A 20,399-nucleotide genomic window follows, 5' to 3' on the forward strand; every position below is an offset into this window, starting at 1 on the left:
ATGAAAAGATGCTGGAGGAGTGCTTGATGCCATCTGTCAAGCATGGTGGAGGCAATGTGATGGTCTGGGGGTGCTTTGGTGGTGGTGGTGGTAAAGTGGGAGATTTGTGCAGGGTAAAAGGGATGTTGAAGAAGGAAGGCTATCACTCCATTTTGCAACGCCATGCCATACCCTGTGGACGGCGCTTGATTGGAGCCAATTTCCTCCTACAACAGGACAATGACCCAAAGCACAGCTCCAAACTATGCAATAACTATTTAGGGAAGAAGCAGTCAGCTGGTATTCTGTCTATAATGGAGTGGCCAGCACAGTCACCGGATCTCAACCCTATTGAGATGTTGTGGGAGCCGCTTGACTGTATGGTATGTAAGAAGTGCCCATCTAGCCAATCCAACTTGTGGGAGGTGCTTCAGGAAGCATGGGGTGAAATTTCTTCAGATTACCTCAAGAAATTGACAACTAGAATGCCAAAGGTCTGCAAGGCTGTAATTGCTGCAAATGGAGGATTCTTTGACGAAAGCAAAGTTTGAAGGACACAATTATTATTTCTATTAAAAATCATTATTGCTAACCTTGTCAATGACTACATTTCCTATGCATTTTGCTATATTTCCTATTCAAACTCATTTCATTTATGTTTTCATGGAAAACAAGGACATTTCGAAGTGATCCCAAACTTTTGAACGGTAGTGTATATATAAATACATATATATATAAATATACATTTTATTTACCTTTATGACTTTCCAACCCCACCACCCCTCCCCTAATTGGAGTAAACTAGTGAACAACAACGCTTAGGCCTCTACTTCCAGCTTATAAATACTATAAACATTTTATGGACACAGTCAATTTTACAATAATTCTATTTTGTTTGTTTTTACTTCCGAACTTCCTCTACCCTCAACCTCTCCGATCATTTTCATGATGTCCATCCGGTTTGCTTCTATATGCCATATCTTTCTAACTGTGTTCTTTCACAAAAGCTCTCAACCTATAACCTATATACTTATTATGGACACAGTATGCTTTACATTAGTTATCTCATTGTTGATATGAGTGAAGCCTTGGTGGGGGTCCAAGGATAGGGCCAAGTTTATCATTTTAAAAGGCTAATGGATCATTAGAAAACCCTTTTGCAATTATGTTAGCACAGCTGAAACTGTTGTATTGATTAAATAAGTATCTGGAGCATCAGCAATTGTGGGTTCGATTACAAGCTCAAAATGGCCAGAAACAAATAACTTTCTTCTGAAACTCGTCAGTCTATTCTTGTTCTGAGAAATTAAGGCTATTCCATGTGAGAAATTGCCAAGAAACTGAAGATCTCGTACAATGCTGTGTACTACTCCCTTCACAGAACAGCGCAAACTGGCTCTAACCAGAATAGAAAGAGGAGTGGGAGGCCCCGGTGCACAACTGAGCAAGAGGACAAATACATTAGAGTGTCTAGTTTGAGAAACAGACGCCTCACAGGTCCTCAACTGGCAGCTTCATTAAATAGTACCCGCAAAACACCAGTCTCAACGTCAACAGTGAAGAGGCGACTCCGGGATGCTGACCTTCTAGGCAGAGTTGCAAAGAAAAAGCCATATCTCAGACTGGCCAATAAAAAGAAAAGATTAAGATGGGCAAAATAACACAGACACTGGACCGAGGAAGATTGGAAAAAAGTGTTATGGACAGACGAATCGAAGTTTGAGGTGTTCGGATCCCAAAGAAGAACATTTGTGAGATGCAGACCAAATGAAAAGATGCTGGAGGAGTGCTTGATGCCATCTGTCAAGCATGGTGGAGGCAATGTGATGGTCTGGGGGTGCTTTGGTGGTGGTGGTGGTAAAGTGGGAGATTTGTGCAGGGTAAAAGGGATGTTGAAGAAGGAAGGCTATCACTCCATTTTGCAACGCCATGCCATACCCTGTGGACGGCGCTTGATTGGAGCCAATTTCCTCCTACAACAGGACAATGACCCAAAGCACAGCTCCAAACTATGCAATAACTATTTAGGGAAGAAGCAGTCAGCTGGTATTCTGTCTATAATGGAGTGGCCAGCACAGTCACCGGATCTCAACCCTATTGAGATGTTGTGGGAGCCGCTTGACTGTATGGTATGTAAGAAGTGCCCATCTAGCCAATCCAACTTGTGGGAGGTGCTTCAGGAAGCATGGGGTGAAATTTCTTCAGATTACCTCAAGAAATTGACAACTAGAATGCCAAAGGTCTGCAAGGCTGTAATTGCTGCAAATGGAGGATTCTTTGACGAAAGCAAAGTTTGAAGGACACAATTATTATTTCTATTAAAAATCATTATTGCTAACCTTGTCAATGACTACATTTCCTATGCATTTTGCTATATTTCCTATTCAAACTCATTTCATTTATGTTTTCATGGAAAACAAGGACATTTCGAAGTGATCCCAAACTTTTGAACGGTAGTGTATATATAAATACATATATATATAAATATACATTTTATTTACCTTTATGACTTTCCAACCCCACCACCCCTCCCCTAATTGGAGTAAACTAGTGAACAACAACGCTTAGGCCTCTACTTCCAGCTTATAAATACTATAAACATTTTATGGACACAGTCAATTTTACAAGAATTCTATTTTGTTTGTTTTTACTCCTGAACTTCCTCTACCCTCAACCTCTCCGATTATTTTCATGATGTCCATCCGGTTTGCTTTTATATGCCATATCTTTCTAACTGTGTTCTTTCACAAAAGCTCTCAACCTATAACCTATATACTTATTATGGACACAGTATGCTTTACATTAGTTATCTCGTTGTTGATATGAGTGAAGCCTTGGTGGGGGTCCGAGGATAGGGCCAAGTTTATCATTTTAAAAGGCTAATGGATCATTAGAAAACCCTTTTGCAATTATGTTAGCACAGCTGAAACTGTTGTATTGATTAAATAAGTATCTGGAGCATCAGCAATTGTGGGTTCGATTACAAGCTCAAAATGGCCAGAAACAAATAACTTTCTTCTGAAACTCGTCAGTCTATTCTTGTTCTGAGAAATGAAGGCTATTCCATGTGAGAAATTGCCAAGAAACTGAAGATCTCGTACAATGCTGTGTACTACTCCCTTCACAGAACAGCGCAAACTGGCTCTAACCAGAATAGAAAGAGGAGTGGGAGGCCCCGGCGCACAACTGAGCAAGAGGACAAATACATTTGAGTGTGTAGTTTGAGAAACAGACGCCTCACAGGTCCTCAACTGGCGGCTTCATTAAATAGTACCCGCAAAACCAGTCTCAACGTCAACAGTGAAGAGGTGACTCTGGGATGCTGATCTTCTAGGCCATTGGAACACAGGACTGATGGTTGCTGATAATGGGCCTCTGTATGCCTATGTAGATATTCCATAAAAAATCTGCCGTTTCCAGCTACAATAGCCATTTACATGTCTACACTGTATTTCTGATCAAGTTGATGTTATTTTAATGGACAAAAAAATTGCTTTTCTTTTGAAAGCAAGAACATTTCGAAGTGACCCCAAACTTTTGAACTGTAGTGTATATCCATAAATCAGTGTTCAGTCTATTCATCACTATGTTCACACAACAAAAGCAACCAGTGCACTATTACACCATGTATACTGTAGGTACACACATTGCATTATGAGAATGTTATGTTTGCTGCTGCTTTTGCAAATCCTTATAAGTTTAATTATGGCAGGCCCCTTGAACTGAAAAGAAGGGATAAATTCTCACACGAAATAAAGGCCTCCCGCCATTTTTAACTGGTGATAAACTAGGGCGTATTCATTACGCCGATTCTGTTGCAAAACATTTATCAAACGGAACGAAACGGGGAGGGGCCTACCTGAATTTGTCCCATAAAACATCGTTTCTCTATGTTAACTAACGTTTGTTTTGCTTTATCTTGGCCCAGGTCGCAGTTGTACATGAGAACTTGTTCTCAACTGGCCTACCTGGTTAAATAAAGGTTAAATAAATAAAATTGGTTCTTAAACGGTTTCCTTAATGAATACGCCCCAACGCGAGGCAGTTGCAATTTGCGCCAGTCCGCCAGCTGTGGCCTTTGTGATTTTATGAGGCGGTGTCCGAGGGCTGTTGATATGAGAGGAAGCTGTGAAGACGCGTCGCTATAGAAACAAGTGCAGGAAGTAGCTGCGGGCGATTTCTGGTAAGTAGTGTTCTCTGCGATCAGGACTGTTTTGATACATATTTTAGGCTTTTATATTACTGAATTGTGGTGCATGTGTTGGTTTTCACATTAGGTCGTTTTGCGGTTGCTGGGCTCATTTTTAGACTTAAGCTAATGTTAACGTTAGCTTGCGACTAGCTTTAGCCAATACGGTCATTACTGTGATTTAGCTACTATCGACGTCGGTTCAAATGTTGCACGGACGGGACGATTGATTCTGGCTTGATACTGCCAACTTCATGTTTGTTAGCAAGCACGCTAACTACGTTAGTTCTATACCTTAACAAGCCATCGAATTTGTTTACCTACTTGTCAAACTATCACTATCATATGCATTTTACTAAAGTAAAGATGTTCGTCATCGAACATGTGGACATCATATGCGCATCTTGATGTTGTGGCCGTTCTCTACCCCCTTCCGCTCACCAGTAATGTCCCGCTCAGTAATCCAGCCCCTGAGTGCAGGGGCCACTGCCCCAGAGGCGTTGTCCCTGCTACACCAGCGCCTCTTGGTGGCAGAGGAGCAGGCAGAGGCTCTAATCAGAGATATGGGCAGTCTGGGAGTGTCTAGAGAGCAGCTCCTGGAGCCCGTGGAGAGGGACACCATCCAGCGTCCCATTAGCCCCCTGAAGATGCACCGTGCCCTAAGAGAGCCCGGAGGAGAAGGGCTACTGTGGCGCCAGTGTGATGGGCTAGTGAGCAGGGTATGTCGCATGGAAAGCCTCCTGCAGACCCTCAAGCTCACCACCTTTCGCTTGGAGACTGAGAGAGACCTGGATCCCTCACACTCAGGTAATGGCTTTGACAACCTGAATCAAAACAATGTCACAATAAACACATTAGGGAAGTCTGTAAGTTTCTCTTTTGCTAATGGCTTGTCAACACCAGTCTGTCCCTTTCTGGCTCGATCAGTCTGTCTCTTATTTCCTATCCACATCTGTCCCTCTGTCTGCCTGTGCAGCCCGTCTGAAGGAGCAGCTGTCTGCGCTGCAGCAGGAGAGTGATGAGGAGCAGCGGGTCTCCAGAAGGGAAGTGATGCGGCTGAGGGACCTGCTCCGCCAGGCCTGCCTGGACCGGGACGAGTCCCGAGAGGAGGTGCAGAGACTGGGGGAGGCCCTGGAGGTCGCCACCACCTCAAAGGTACACGGACCCACCACATCCCATCTCTCATCAACACACACAGTCTTTATGTCAGAGTTTACCCACCTTTTATTTACTAATACAACCCTGATGATGAGTATATGGCAAATATAGCCATTTTCTGATATTTAGATAATAACCCTATAAGTTCTGGTACTGTTGTTGCAGATGGATGTGGCTCTGGCTGCAGAGGAGCTGAAGGTGGTCAAAGTCCAAATGAGTGAGAAGCTGCTGCAGGTGCGGTCACTGTAGGGGCATCATGGGACAAGGTGGTGGAGTAGGGGATGTCACATGGGCCATCTGACAGAGAAGGGAGTACATTACTTTTGATCTACCTGTTTACCTAAACAAAACAGCCCTTCAACTCTAATGACCCCTAACTTTTTTTAGCTGAAGGATCAGATGTCCCAGGAGTCTGCTCGGTCTTTTGAGAACGAGAAATCCCACAGTGCACTACTTCAGAGGGTGGAGGAGATGGAGATAGTGGTGGAGATGGAGAGAAGACAGGTAGAGTAGGTGTGAAGTAATACAAGTTGAGGAAAAAAGAGAGAAAGAAAACAGAACCATTGATATCCTGTCCCTCTCTGACCCCAGGCCCAGATAGTGCAGGCAGACTGCCATGCCCTGCGTTCTGATGGACAGGCCACCAGACAGAGACTACAAGAGGAGAAGGACAGAGGCCACAGGCTGCAGGAGCAGTGTGAGCAGCTCAAAGGGCAGGCAGGTCAGCAACACTGCATTGTGGGAGTTTAAGTTTCTCAGGATGTTTTCATATTCTGCTGTACAGTGTGGTCCCATTATTTGATGTGTTAGTGTTCCTGAATCACATAGATTTCATATGGACAATGAAATGGTTGATCTCTTCATCCATTTACAGAGGTGAAAGATTCCCTTGTTTTGGAGTTGACAGGTGAACTAAAAGTAAGTGCCAGCACTTTGCTCCTCTAGTATTGCTCCTCTATAACCCTGTGATATCAATCAACTGTGTTGAGTGTGTGTACCTGAATGTGTATTGTGTATGCAGAGTGTGTGTTAATTCGTGTGTATTGTGTATGCAGAGTGTGTGTTAATTCGTGTGTATTGTGTATGCAGAGTGCGTGTTAATTAGTGTGTATTGTGTATGCAGAGTGCGTGTTAATTAGTGTGTATTGTGTATGCAGAGTGCGTGTTAATTAGTGTGTATTGTGTATGCAGAGTGCGTGTTAATTAGTGTGTATTGTGTATGCAGAGTGCACGGCTAGCCCTGCAGAGGCAGCAGCAAGAGAACAGCAGGTTACTGAGAGATGGAGGAGATCTGAGGACTGCAGCTGACAAAGTCCAAGTCAGTGGCCCACCTCAGAATATACATACTATACATTAAAGACCATTATTGTCACGTTCGTTCAATGACGGGTCAGACCAAGGCGCAGCGTGATATGCGTACATGTTTATTCAACTTAATAAACAAGAAACGACACGTGAAGTCCTAAGGTAGACGCACAACAAACCTTAACCGGAACAAGATCCCACAACTCAACAGTGCCAATAGGCTGCCTAAGTATGATCCCCAATCAGAGACAACGAGCGACAGCTGCCTCTGATTGGGAACCACACCGGCCAACATAGATCTAAACATACTAGAATGACAACCATAGAATATACACACACAGAATATACACACCCTGACTCAACATATACGAGTCCCCTGAGTCAGGGCGTGACAATTATTTGTATTTGTATTTATTATGGATCCCCTTGGCAGCAGCCACTCTTCCTGGGGTCCAGCAAAATTAAGGCAGTTATACATTTTTAAAAACATTACAATACATTCACAACAGATTTCACAACATATTAAGTGTGCGCCCTCAGGCCCCTACTCTACTACCACATATCTACAACACATAATCCATGTGTACGTGTGTATGTTATCATGTGTTTGTATGCATGTGTCTGTGCCTATGTTTGTGTTGCTTCACAGTCCCCGCTGTTCAATAAGGTATATTTTTATCTGTTTTTTAAATCAAATTTGACTGCTTGCATTAGTTAGTTGATGTGGAATAGAGTTCCATGTAGTCATGGCTCTATGTAGTACTGTGCACCTCCCATAGTCTGTTCTGGCCTCTGGTGGCATGTCTTGTGGGGTATGCATGGGCGTCCGAGCTGTGTGCCAGTAGTTCAAACAGACAGCTCGGTGCATTCAACATGTCAATACCTCTCACAAATACAAGTAGTGACGAAGTCAATCTCTCCTCCAATTGTTGAATACTTATTTCTTATTGGCTTGAAGGGCATTCTAGAGCGTGCATTATTTCCCAATAACGCACAGTATATTTGCACGGTAGAATTCAATGGCTGTAGTTCATTCTTACATGTTCTATGTTTGAGCTGCTTTTGAAAGCAAAAGTCGAATTGAAAACATTATTGGCGTTGTTGAATCCGATTTTCATAATGGCAATCTAGGACTGATGGTTTGGTTAGCTAGCTAAACTAGCAAGTCTGTTTGGTTACCATGGCAACTACTATAGCTATCTAGTAAACTTTCTAGCTATTTCAGTGGATGTTGAACACATTTCTACTGGCAAATTAACACATTTCTAGCAGTAATGTGGTAAATTATAGCCATGGTATAAAAGGGATAATCAACTTGGGACTCTATGCATTCTCTGGAAAATAATGCAACTCTGTGAACACACCTTCCACGTCGTTCATTATTTTCCATAGAATGCGTAGCCCCTCGTTGACTATCGCTTATTTATTTAACAATAGATTGCTGTATATTTCTAAGACCATGTGTTTACCACTGTCGTGGTAATTAGTCTAATCAAAGGAGAGACTTTTAGATTTCTTCAAAACCATCAAACTTTATTAATAATTACTGCAGTAATGGAGCGTTAACGGTCACCCAATGGTGTAGAGTTAAGGCCCAAATAAGCAGGGTTAGGTTACAACTCTTTATAGCAGGGGTGTCAAACTCATTTTAGCTCAGGGGCCACATGGAGGAAAATCTATTCCCAAGTGGGCCGGACCGGAAAAAATCATGGTATATATAACTTAAAAACAACAACTTCAGATTGTTTTCTTTGTTTTAATACGATCAACATACAACATAAAGCTGGAGCCTGAGGACAGTGTGTCCAAAATAGTACAAGCACAACATCACTATTAATCATAAAACACGTCAAGTTTATTTGAAAATTCTAAAGAAAAAGAACACACAAACACACAATGCCTCAGTGATTAACAGAACTGTTTCACAGATCACAGAACTATATCAGGGTGTCATTTCTCAGGCAGAAATGGAGATAAAAATAATGAAATCCTGTTCCCCAAACAAGTGCAAGAACCACAGAGTCAAGAATAGGTTAAATATACAAATAAAATAAAATCAATTAAAAACAATAGCACATCAACATAAAAACATATAAACATAAAGCTGGAGCCTGAGGACAGTGTCCAAAAGCACAACATCACTATTAATCATAACACACCTCAAGTTATTTGAAAGTTCTGAGGACAAAGAACACACAAACACACAATGCCTCAGTGATTCACAGAAGTATATCACAGATCACAGAACTATATCAGGGTGTCATTTCTCAGGCAGAAATGTAGATAAAAATAATGAAATCCTGTTCCCCAAACAAGTGCAAGAACCACAGAGTCAAGAATAGGTTAAATATACAAATAAAATAAAATCAATTAAAAACAATAGCACATCAACATAAAAACATATAAACATAAATCTGAAAGCGTTGCTCAAACTCCCGTAACAGTCCAGTTATTTTATCTTTGAACCGCTTCATGTCTGCCACATGTTGGGTCGCGCACACATTTTTCAGACAGGGGAAGTGAGCTGCATCACCACCGGCAAGTTGCGTCTCCCACAATGACAGCTTCAACTTGAAAGAATGTATGCTGTCATAATACTGCGTGACAACTTTGTTGCGCCCTCACAGCTGTTTGTTCAAGTTATTCAGGTGCTCTGTAACATCCACCATAAATGCAAGGTCCGGCATCCATTCTTGGAATGAAATTCTAACACTGGTTTGCCCTTTTCTTCCATGAACTGTTCAATTTCTTCTCGTAAATCAAAGAAACGCCTCAGCACAGCACCTCGGCTTAACCATCTTACCTCAGTGTAGTATGGCAGGCCATAGATGTGGTCTTTCTCTCTGAGAAGGCTGTCAAACTGACGGTGATTCAGGCTTCTGGATCGGATGAAATTAACAGTTTGGATGACCACCTTCATGACGTTATCCATCTTTAATGACTTGCAACACAAAGCCTCCTGGTGCAAAATACAGTGAAAAGTCAAAAAATCACGTCCTCCATTTGCAGATTGCACTTTCTCTCTGAACTTTGTCACAATGCCTGCTTTTTTCCCGATCATTGAGGGCGCACCATCTGTAGCCAGGCTGACAGCGCGGGACAAGTCCACTCCGACCCTGTCCAGCACCCCGACGAGTGCGGTAAAAATATCAGCTGCTGTCGTTGTATCTGTCATCGGCACCAACTCCACGAACTCCTCGGTGACGGTCAATGTGCAACATCTGTAATGTCCGTGCTTTCATCAATTGCAACCGAAAACGCAATAAATGACTTTACTTTTTGCTTCAACTGGCTGTCCAAATCCACTGAAAGATCGGAAATCCTGTCTGCAACTGTCTTGTCAGGCTGATATTTGCAAAAGCCTGCCGCTTTTCAGGGCACACAATCTCCGCTGCCTTCATCATGCATGTTTTTACAAATTCACCCTCACTAAATGGTTTTGAAGCCACTGCGATTTCATTAGCAATGAGGTAGCTAGCTTTCACTGCAGCGTCACTGATGTCTCGGCTGTGAGTAAACACAGACTGCTGTTTCTTCAGACCCGCCAACAGTTCATTCACCTTTTCTCATCTCCGCTGTCCTTGAAAGTTGTCATATTTGTCGGCATGAAGACTCACATAGTGGCGAGGAAGGTTATATTCTTTCAGCACTGCAACATGCTCTGAACACACCAAACATACAGCTTTCCCATTCAATTCCGTGATTAAATAGGATGACCATTTTTCTTGGAACACTCTGCACTCTGCGTCCACTTTTCTCTTTTTTGACAGAGACATATTGGGGCAATGAGGGTGCCAAAGCACATAATGTTAAAAGTAGAAGCCGTAATAAATATCGCGGGCAAAACAAAGTAGCTCATTGGCTGCACGTGCTTGACCTACTTGCTCTGCCCCGGTATAAACAGTTTGCTTGCTTAACACAATTGCTATTGCGCCATCCAGTGGACGCAATTGGAACAGCAGTTTATTTTATAGAACAATTGCAGCGCATTTTTATACTTTAAAAAATAAAACCTTTTTTTTTTTTTTTTTTTTTTTTAAATCATCTCGCGGGCCGGATTAAACCCGTTTGCGGGCCTGATCCGGCCCGCGGGCCGTACGTTTGACACCCCTGCTTTATAGTCTTTCTGAGTCCTCGTGACATAGAACAGATTTGTGAAATTATACAAAGGTACATTGTGCTCTCATGCAACAGATAGCGAGATTTACATGGCGCCAAATATCTGTCTTAGGTCATTTACTACTTGTTTATACAGAAATACTAATGCAGCATGGGACACTAGGTCCTTCCCTGAATTGATGAAGTCCAGTGTTGGTTAATAACCTGGAGGGAGGGTTCTCCTCACCCTGGCAGTCCAGTGTTCGTTAATAACCTGGAGGGAGGGTTCTCCTCACCCTGGCAGACAGACCAGCATTTCACGCAGACACTACTCATGGATTGGAATGTTGTCTTATCACCAAGCCATCGTAAATCTACTGCAGCGTTAAGCCTCAGAGGCTCCTCTCGGAAGAACAGACATTGTGAAAGTACTAATGTATAGAAATGCATTCTAATATAAAAGTAATGTGATCAACATAATGTTGTAATTCTACCACGCCACTTAATCATGTATAGATCTCAGGAATAAATGGTGACATTTTGCTCTCTCATTCCCTGTCACAGGCGTTTAACAACCAGTTGGATAGTCAGTGCTCTGAGTTGAGTTCTGCCCTACGTTCTCTTACTGTGGAGAAATCCAAGCTACAGACTGAACACCAGGCTACCATTAAGGTACTGCCTCTAGCCCTCTTCACACACACACACACACACACACACACTAGTACAGGCTACATGTTATTCTGTTCCTGTGTCTCTCTCAGGCAGAGAGGAGTCGTGTGGCCAAGCAGCTGCAGGAGCAAGACCTCCTGCTGGATGCAGCCAGACGCAACATCCAGGCAGAACTGCAGGGGGCGCTATCAGCTAAAGTTAAATTGCAGATGGAACTGTGGGTGCTAAAGCTAACTGCTAATACTCATAGGCATGAATAGGATCTCAATGATAATGCTAGCCACACACATCCACCAACAACAGCCCCTGTCTTTCTGCTCCACAGGGAGACTCTGAAGGTTGACCATGCCCAACTTCTGCAGAGTTCCACGGTTGCCCAAGAGACAGTTGTCACTCAGCGGGAGCTGTTGGAGTGTACCATTGAGAGGCTGCGGGGGGATCTGAACTCTGCTGTAAAGGAAAGGGAGGTTGTGAGGACAGACAGGGACAGTGCAAAGACTGAGGTGCAGCTGCCATCTCACTTAGAAAATACATAGCCTAAGAGTACAAGGTTGTTAAAGCTTAACTGTGCTTTGCATTGTCTCTTTTTATAGTGTCTGTGGATGTCCTTAAATGTTATGCCCCTATCTCTCTGTCTTTGGGTCATAGATGTGCATTGTGGTCACCAAGCTAGAGGGTGAGAGGAGTGCTTTGGAAACACAACTCACTAAAGTCAAGGTACTGTAATGCCAACGATCTCTGATGATCGCTGACAGCGATTGACTGATCTCAGACCTGTATGTAAAGGACCTCCGCATTCACAGTGAACACACTTCTTGTCCGAATCCGACCATAGCTTCCTTAACTGTCCACTTTGCATCCTGTGTGATTGACAGCTGGAGGCAGGCACTCTGAGCTCCACCTTGCAGAAGCAGGAGGAAGAGAACAGGAGGCTCATGGGAAAGCTGGCTGCCATGGAGCATCAGCAGGTGAGAGATTCATTCAGTATCTAGAGATTGGCGTCACATCACTTTAAATCTGTCCATCCATAGTGAATGTGTGTTTGTATGTAACATACTTTCTCCATTATTTTCTTTCTCCATCCTGAACGTTAACTCTCAACGCGTGGTGTCCTCTTTACCCAGAATGCTCAGCAGCAGGTGGAACAGATGCTGAAGGAGTTGACGGACAGTAAGAACAACCTGGCCTATGAGAAAGGGAAGCTACAGGTAAGGAGTTTACACTAAAACCAGTGGTGGAAAAAGTACCCAATTGTCATACTTGAGTAAAAGTAAAGATACCTTAATAGAAAATGACTCAAGTAAAAGTGAAAGTCACCCAGTAAAATACTACTGGAGTAGAAGTCTAAAAGTATTTGATTTTAAATATACTAAGTATCAATAGCAAATGTAATTGCTCAAATATATTTCAGTATCAAAAGTAAAAGCATAAATATTTTCAAATTCCTTATATTAAGCAAACCCGACGGTACGATTTTCTTGTTTTTTTAAATTTACGGATAGCCAGGGGCACACTTCAACACTCAGACATAATTTACAAACAAAGCATGTATGTTTAGTGAGTCCGCGAGATCAGAGGCAGTAGGGATGACCAGGGATGTTCTCTTGATAAGTGCATGAATTGGACCATTTTCCTGTCCTGCTAAGCATTCAAAATGTAACGAGTACTTTTGCGTGTCAGGGAAAATGAATGGAGTAAAAAGTACATTATTTTCTTTAGGAATGTAGTGGAGGAAAAGTAGTCAAAAATAGAAATAGTAAAGTACAGATACCCCCAAAAATGACTTAAATAGTACTTTAAAGTATACACCACTGACTAAAACACACCGGCCATACCTCTTAATATGTGTGTGTTCATGTATCCTCATGTTGAAGTGTATTTCCTCCTAATGCTCTTCCTCTCAACCAGACCAGGGTAGATCAACTTCAGGAGGAGCTGCAAGCTTTAAGGGACAACCATGTAGAAAGTGTCCAACAATGCAAGCTGAGCTCTGTGTTTGTGAACAAGTACACACAGGTACACACACTCATGGTAGTAATGTATTCATGTGGTAATGTAGTAATGTGTTCATATGTCAAAAACAAGGCGACTCCCTAACATACACCTGTCTACTCCCGTACAGGTCAGCTCTGAAATTAGCACCCCGAAGACAACCTGTCTTAAACTGGAGGCTCAGCTCAGACAGGCCCAGGCTGCAGTCCAGGTGAAGGAGTGGGAGGTGGCGTCGGCGGTGGCAGCCAGAGACGAGGCTCTGAGGGACAGCCAGGCCCTGAGGGGACAACTGGACAAACTGCAGGAGCAGCACAGGGACAAGGTCAGAGGGCTAGTAAAATGGTTACCCAACCTGGGTCCTGGAGAGCTACAGGGTGTCTGCAGGCTTTTGTTCCAGCCCAGCACAAACCCACCTGATTCTGCTCTGTGTGTTTGTCCTGTAGCTGTGTGAGCTGGAGGGCTGGCTGGGTGTGTCTCGTCAGGGTGGGGGCAGTGTGGCTCAGACCCTGGAGAACGTTTTGGCCTCCCACTCCCGTCTGCAACACAACACTGAGACGGTACAGAAGGAGCTGGGGAGACGAGAGCAGGAGCTGGCCTTACTCAGGAGAGACAGGTAGGTGTGTGTCTGTGTTGTGCATGTACAGTTGAAGTCGGAAGTTTACATACACTTAGGTTGGAGTCATTAAAACCCGTTAGTCAACCACTCCACAAATGTATTGTTAACAAACTATAGTTTTGGCAAGTCGGTTAGGACATCTAGTTTGTGCATGACACAAGCAATTTTTCCAACAATTGTTTACAGACAGATTATTTAACTTATAATTCACTGTATCACAATTCCAGTGGGTCAGAAGTTTACATACACTAAGTTGACTGTGCCTTTAAACAGCTTGGAAAATTCCAGAAAATGATGTCATGGCTTTAGAAGCTTCTGATAGGCTAATTGACATCATTTGAGTCAATTGGAGGTGTACCTGTGGATGTATTTCAAGGCCTACCTTCAAATGTAGTGCATCTTTGCTTGACATCATGGGAAAATCTAAAGAAATCAGCCAAAACCTCAGAAAAACAATTGTAGACATCCACAAGTCTGGTTCATCCTTGGGAGCAATTTCCAAACGCCTTAAGGTACCACGTTCATCTGTACAAACAATAGTACGCAAGTATAAACACCATGGGACCACGCATCCGTCATACCGCTCAGGAAGGAGACGCGTTCTGTCTCCTAGAGATGAACGTACTTTGGTGCGAAAAGTGCAAATCAATCCCAGAACAACAGCAAAGGACCTTGTGAAGATGCTGGAGGAAACGGGTACAAAAGTATCTATATCCATAGTAAAATGAGTCCTATATCGACATAACCTGAAAGGCCGCTCAGCAAGGAAGAAGCCACTGCTCCAAAACCGCCATAAAAAAGCCAGACTACGGTTTGCAACTGCACATTGGGACAAAGATCGTACTTTTTGGGGAAATGTCCTCTGGTCTGATGAAACAAAAATAGAACGGTTTGGCCATAATGACCATTGTTATGTTTGGAGGAAAAAGGGAGTAGCTTGCAAGCCGAAGAACACCATCCCAACCGTGAAGCACGGGGGTGGTAGCATCATGCTGTGGGGGTGCTTTGCTGCAGGAGGGACTGGTGCACTTCACAAAATAGATGGCATCATGAGGAAGGAAAATTATGTGGATATATTGAAGCAACATCTCGAAGACATCAGTCAGGAAGTTAAAGCTTGGTCGCAAATGGATCTTCCAAATGGACAATGACCCCAAGCATACTTCCAAAGTTGTGGCAAAATGGCTTAAGGACAACCAAGTCAAGGTATTGGAGTGGCCATCACAAAGCCCTGACCTCAATCCTATAGAAAATGTGTGGGCAGAACTGAAAAAGCATGTGTGCGAGCAAGGAGGCCTACAAACCTGACTCAGTTACACCAGCTCTGTCAGGAGGAATGGGTTTATTGTGGGAAGCTTGTGGAAGGCTACCTGAAACGTTTGACCCAAGTTAAACTATTTAAAGGCAATGCTACCAAATACTAATTGAGTGTATGTAAACTTCTGACCCACTGGGAATGTGATGAAAGAAATAAAAGCTGAAATAAATCATTCTCTCTACTATTATTCTGACATTTCAAATTCTTAAAAGAAAGTGGTGATCCTAACTGACCTAAGGCAGGGAAATTTTACTAGGATTAAATGTCAGGAATTGTGAAAAACTGAGTTTAAATGTATTTGGCTAAGGTATATGTAAACTTCCGACTTCAACTGTATGTGGGTGTATGTTTGAGCAACCCATGTGTTTGCCAGACTGCAGGGTCAGAGAGAGATTCAGAGGCTACAGGCAGAGGTGGAGAAGCTCCAAGATATCATGGCAACAACTAATGCCAAGAAAAACAAAATGGTAACTACTTCATTAATGAGTTATAAACACACATTCACGCATATACCCACAAACAGCTTTTAGCTTTTAGTAGTAATAGTAGTTTACAAAGATATGTTTGATTGTCTAGCTGGAGCCCTTGCGTAAGGCCCTGGATGTGGCAAGGCAGGACAACAAGAAACTAGCCCAAAGTTTAGAGCAGGCTGTGTTGGCCAACAGCACTCTGCAGTCCAACCTGGACCGAGCCAGAGACCAACACCAGAGCACCAACACACAGAGGTAACTAACTGGGACTAATGTGGATAGTGGGAGTTTATTTTAGTGTGGTTTAAATATGTGAAAGCGTACATGGTTACTTTGCATGAATGTGACATTCATGTCTACATTTTGCATGTGTATCAGAGAGGCGGAGCTGGCTGAGGCCAGGGCAGAGATTGGTCGATGGTCAGAGCATCTGGAATCTATGAAGCTTCAGATGAGGAAAGAGAGGGACTCATTGAAGAGGTTGTCACAGAGAGAAATCTCAGAGGTACTGCACTCTCTCACACACTCCATTGCTTCTGTCCATCATCAGTCAGAACTCTAAATATCACCCTGCCTCTTTCCTCATCCCTCTTTATTACTCTCTTTCCCTTCTGTTTGTGTCTCTCTCTTCAGTTGAGAAAGGCTCTTGAGGACTTGTCATCTAGGTCAGGTGACCTCTCCAGGGCCAATCGGGAGCTGCGGGAGAAGACGACTGAGTTGGAGAAAGTGGTGTCCAATCAGAAAGCCCGTCTCCGAGATCAGAAGACGCAGCTCAAGCAACACCTGGATAATAGAGCCACTCTGGGCAACTCTCAGAAAATAAAAGTATCTACAGTGCTGTCTACTATATCAAATCAAAGTGTATTGGTCGCATACACATTTTTGCAGATGTTATAGCGGGTGCAGCGAAATGCTATTGTTACTAGCTCCTAACAATGCAGTAAAATGTCAAACAAGTACACAAATAATAATAATAATAATAATACAAATAATAAAAAGACTACAATAAATCTTGAAATGTCTAACTAGAAATGTTCTGAGCAAATAATGTAAGAATTAACACACACACAAAATAATAAAAAATAATGCAAAGTTAGCTAGGAGCTAGAAACAGGGTGGCCGTGTCTGTTGGTGCCATTTTGTGGACAAGCACCTGCTAATCCAGATGATGTCCTCTTTTTGTCACTCATGTTCTCCTCCCTCTGCTCTCAGGACATGGAGGGAGAACTAAAGAGCCTCAAGACCTTGAAGGATCAGTATCAGAAGAAGAACTATGAGCAGGTAGGACACCTCACACACACTTTATACACCTGTGGATGTTTACAGGATGGCATACATCAGTCACCATTGTCCTGTCTGTTTCCAGAGTGAGTTGATCCAGCAGTTCCGGTCCGAGACCTTATCCCTCCAGCGGGAGCTACGGCGCCTGTCCTCCAGCCAGGAGGGAGAGCTAGAGGCTGAGAGGGAACTGAGACACGTCATGCAAGACAAGTGTCAGGTTAGCAGGGGTTACGTATCTCCGTTTGTCATAAGCTAGCCTCGCTTAACTCAATGTTTTTAAATGGCTTAATTTAATCTCCTTTACTTCTTGACTTTGACGGCGTATTGAGTCAGACATGTTTGTTTTAAAGTCTGCATATGTGTGTTTCTGTATTTGTTTGTCCTAGCAGAGGCTGGAGGAGAGCATCAAAAAGCTGCAGGAGGCCAAAGACGAGACAGAGCAGAAAATGAAAGAGGTCAGCCTGGAGTCACAGCAGGTAAGACTCCCTCCACCACCCGGAGTCACAGCAGGTAAGACTCCCTCCACCACCCGGAGTCACAGCAGGTAAGACTCCCTCCACCACCCGGAGTCACAGCAGGTAAGACTCCCTCCGCCACCCGGAGTCACAGCAGGTAAGACTCCCTCCACCACCCGAAGTCACAGCAGGTAAGACTCCCTCCACCACCCGGAGTCACAGCAGGTAAGACTCCCTCCGCCACCCGGAGTCACAGCAGGTAAGACTCCCTCCACCACCCGAAGTCACAGCAGGTAAGACTCCCTCCACCACCCGGAGTCACAGCAGGTAAGACTCCCTCGACCACCCGGAGTCACAGCAGGTAAGACTCCCTCCACCACCCGAAGTCAAGACAATCTTATTTGTTCTGCTCCCTTATCTTCAACACCTCTTGCTTGGTCATTAATTATCTCACTCTGTATCTCCCAGTCTGTTGCCTGTTAACCGTGTGCACCTAAATAGCCCCTGACGGGTTAGTAAAGTTGAACTGAATTGGAATTCTCCTGACATTATGCTTGTCCACACAATCAGATATCAGAGAACCTAGAGGAAGCTCACAGTTGGTTCCGGTCCAAGTTTGACAGCCTGAAGAGTGATGGAGAGCCAAACAGGTCTATGGGGGATGAGGAACCACAAGAGAATGGACACCATACCCCGGGGAGCAGTAAAGGGGGTGCACACAGTTCATCATGCAAACGCAACAGAAAGGTGCTTTTCTCTCATATCACTTCATCAACTCTCACTAATAATGCCATGAGTCTGCAGTCCTCTCAGCTTTTATGCATTCTTTGTTTGGTGTTTCAATGGTACCTCTTTAACACAGTTCTCCCAAAGTGACTCCATTAAACTCAATGAAAGAGACTCTAGGATCCTAGGGAGTGCTAAAATCACTGAGTGAAAAGTATGTCTTAACTGCCTGAGAAATTCAGAGAATTGTCCAATCCGTAGGAGTAAGAATTACAGCTATTCATTAACTTATCAAATATTTAAGTCCTCACACCCTCTGAGAAAACCTCTTAGCTCTAAAAGCACTATCGAGCTGAAAAATCGAGCTATCGAGCTAAAAAAATTCTCATTGTAGTGGAGATTTAAAGCCCTCCACCAAAGTTAACAAAGACGTGCAGAACTATAGCTGGAAAAACATATCATCAGGGTTTGAACCATCCAATTTAATATTTTTGAATTATGGCCACGACTTTGCCCTGAGTATTTTTGTAAGCACACACCTTATTGAAAGCACTTGGTGGGAATTTTAACACCAGTTCTATGATCCAAATAACTTTATCAGACACTTTATGAAAATGGCCTGAGGTGTTTGTCTCAATGGGTTTAATTCTGTGTCTTGTCAAAGAGAGTGGTGTTGTCTTACAGACGGTTACCCAACGGCTATGGGGATGTGTACCTGAAAAGGGGATGAGAGTGGTTCCGGACGTAGACTCTCTATAAGTTCTCAATTTTATTCTTGTCATGTTCCAGACTCGGTGTGATAGCAGGCTTCCAGAACCTCCAGAGTGGGAGAGATGGAGAGCCACCATGCAACGCTGGGAGACCAAGAGAGAGCTGGCTCGCATTGCAAGTGGATACAAACCTGGTGGGACACATGTGTTAACACACGGACACACACAACAAGACACGCATACTGTATAGTGCATACACACACAACAAGACACGCATACTGTATAGTGCATACACACACAACAAGACACGCATACTGTATAGTGCATACACACACAACAAGACACGCATACTGTATAGTGCATACACACACAACAAGACACGCATACTGTATAGTGCATACACACACAACAAGACACGCATACTGTATAGTGCATACACACACAACAAGACACGCATACTGTATAGTGCATACACACACAACAAGACACGCATACTGTATAGTGCATACACACACAACAAGCACTGGACCAAGGCACATCGAGAAACCAGCCCCTCACACAGTGATCCCATTTATTTATCCAAAACATTGAACACCAAGAAATATGAGAGAGCAGTAGCAGCCACATGTATGAGATAACAGCCACATATACAGTGAGGGGAAAAAAGTATTTGATCCCCTGCTGATTTTGTAAGTTTGCCCACTGACAAAGACGTGATCAGTCTATAATTTTAATGGTAGGTTTATTTGAACAGTGAGAGACAGAATAACAACAGAAAAATCCAGAAAAACGCATGTCGAAAATTTTATAAATTGATTAGCATTTTAATGAGGGAAATAAGTATTTGACCCCTCTGCAAAACATGACTTAGTACTTGGTGGCAAAACCCTTTGTCGCCTTGGCCGTGTGGTTTGGGTCATTGTCATGCTGGAATACCCATCCACGACCCATTTTCAATGCCCTGGCTGAAGGAAGGAGGTTCTCACCCAAGATTTGATGGTACATGGCGCCATCCATTGTCCCTTTGATGTGGTGAAGTTGTCCTGTCCCCTTAGCAGAAAAACACCCCCAAAGCATAATGTTTCCACCTCCATGTTTGACGGTGGGGATGGTGTTCTTGGGGTCATAGGCAGCATTCCTCCTCCTCCAAACACGGCGAGTTGAGTTGATGCCAAAGAGCTCCATTTTGGTCTCATCTGACCACAACACTTTCACCCAGTTCTCCTCTGAATCATTCAGATGTTCATTGGCAAACTTCAGACGGGCCTGTATATGTGCTTTCTTGAGCATGGGGACCTTGCGGGCGCTGCAGGATTTCAGTCCTTCTTGGTGACTATGGTCCCAGCTGCCTTGAGATCATTGACAAGATCCTCCCGTGTAGTTCTGGGCTGATTCCTCACCGTTCTCATGATCATTGCAACTCCACGAGGTGA

General features: G+C 43.5%; 1 protein-coding gene across 3 annotated transcripts; it reads left to right on the top strand.

The window, feature by feature from the left end:
- Positions 1-4,060: 4,060 nt before the first annotated feature.
- On the top strand, positions 4,061-19,290 carry ccdc150 (coiled-coil domain containing 150). Of its 3 annotated transcripts, none has more exons than XM_041871229.2 (26): positions 4,061-4,162; positions 4,613-4,975; positions 5,145-5,323; positions 5,492-5,560; positions 5,714-5,830; positions 5,918-6,047; positions 6,201-6,244; positions 6,552-6,644; positions 11,294-11,401; positions 11,491-11,615; positions 11,724-11,901; positions 12,047-12,115; positions 12,274-12,366; positions 12,523-12,606; positions 13,307-13,414; positions 13,521-13,712; positions 13,834-14,003; positions 15,698-15,791; positions 15,901-16,049; positions 16,173-16,299; positions 16,428-16,619; positions 17,007-17,075; positions 17,161-17,292; positions 17,462-17,551; positions 18,101-18,277; positions 19,046-19,290. In XM_041871229.2, the coding sequence occupies exons 2-26, from the start codon at positions 4,615-4,617 to the stop codon at positions 19,214-19,216; spliced, it is 3,321 nt and encodes a 1,106-aa protein (XP_041727163.2). In that variant the 5' UTR covers positions 4,061-4,162; positions 4,613-4,614; the 3' UTR covers positions 19,217-19,290. The 3 variants fall into 3 exon arrangements, with proteins under 3 accessions (XP_041727163.2, XP_041727168.2, XP_041727172.2); XM_041871234.2 differs by having other exon boundaries at positions 17,465-17,551; XM_041871238.2 differs by having other exon boundaries at positions 6,234-6,244.
- Positions 19,291-20,399: the final 1,109 nt, after the last annotated feature.

Source organism: Coregonus clupeaformis, chromosome 5 (assembly GCF_020615455.1).
Source record: "Coregonus clupeaformis isolate EN_2021a chromosome 5, ASM2061545v1, whole genome shotgun sequence".
Taxonomy (NCBI): domain Eukaryota; kingdom Metazoa; phylum Chordata; class Actinopteri; order Salmoniformes; family Salmonidae; genus Coregonus; species Coregonus clupeaformis.